This window comes from Gavialis gangeticus, unplaced genomic scaffold (assembly GCF_001723915.1).
Source record: "Gavialis gangeticus isolate Ggan-Ray unplaced genomic scaffold, GavGan_comp1, whole genome shotgun sequence".
In the NCBI taxonomy this organism is placed as follows: Eukaryota; Metazoa; Chordata; order Crocodylia; family Gavialidae; genus Gavialis; species Gavialis gangeticus.
The window spans coordinates 185,330,296-185,331,013 of NW_017728992.1; the positions used below are offsets into that span (position 1 = coordinate 185,330,296).

A 718-nucleotide genomic window follows, 5' to 3' on the forward strand; every position below is an offset into this window, starting at 1 on the left:
GGTGCCCCAAACTGGCTATAATTTTCTAAGTGTAGTCTCACTGAGGTTGAGTAGTGTGGAAGAATCATTTCCTGTGACATGCATGCCACACAATATAGGTGCCCCAATATTTCTGTTATAATGACAATTCCAGCATCACCATCTTCAGCTTCATACACTGTGTTCTAGAGAATAATTCACTTGCAGCCTATTTTATCTGCCGTTGTAATAGAGAAATCTGACTATCTCAAAAAATGCTTCTGTGTTTTGCTGTGTCCTGGACATAGAGCTTTCATTGCCAATGCTGAAAAGAAGCCCAAAGGGATGAACCAGACGGCTTTGGACAAAAAGAGACTCACGCTGTGCAAGCAAGAGCTGGTATGAAAGGTTCTCTATTTAAACAGTCACACATTTAAATGATGGCTTAATGTAAAGTGTAATCGTTGCATATGTAGCAATTCAGATCTGGCGTCTCACTGTAGCAGAGCTTCAGAATGAACACAAAAACTGTATCAAACAGCGATTTTTTAAGGCCTGCTAAATTAAGCAAGTGTGTTAAGGTTCTTTGAAGTAATTTGGAAAGTTTCATGTTCAATATGCACTATTCAATAAGAAATTATTAGTGAGGTAGGTCAAGGTTTTCAACCTTTTTTAACAAGCATACCCCTTTAGATTTTTTTCTTGGTTTTAAGTGGGGGAGGGCAGATTGAGGCCCCCATGATGAGGGAGGGAGTGGGGC

The 718-nt window shown here is 39.8% G+C and overlaps 1 protein-coding gene across 1 annotated transcript in view; it reads left to right on the forward strand.

Annotated features, from left to right (window-relative positions):
- Window positions 1-718, forward strand: part of FER1L6 (fer-1 like family member 6) — a 126,594-nt gene that overhangs the window by 57,862 nt on the left and 68,014 nt on the right. The window contains exon 16 of the mRNA XM_019519545.1: window positions 267-357. Within this exon, the coding sequence (XP_019375090.1) occupies window positions 267-357 (91 nt within the window). The remainder of the gene's footprint in view (window positions 1-266; window positions 358-718) is intronic.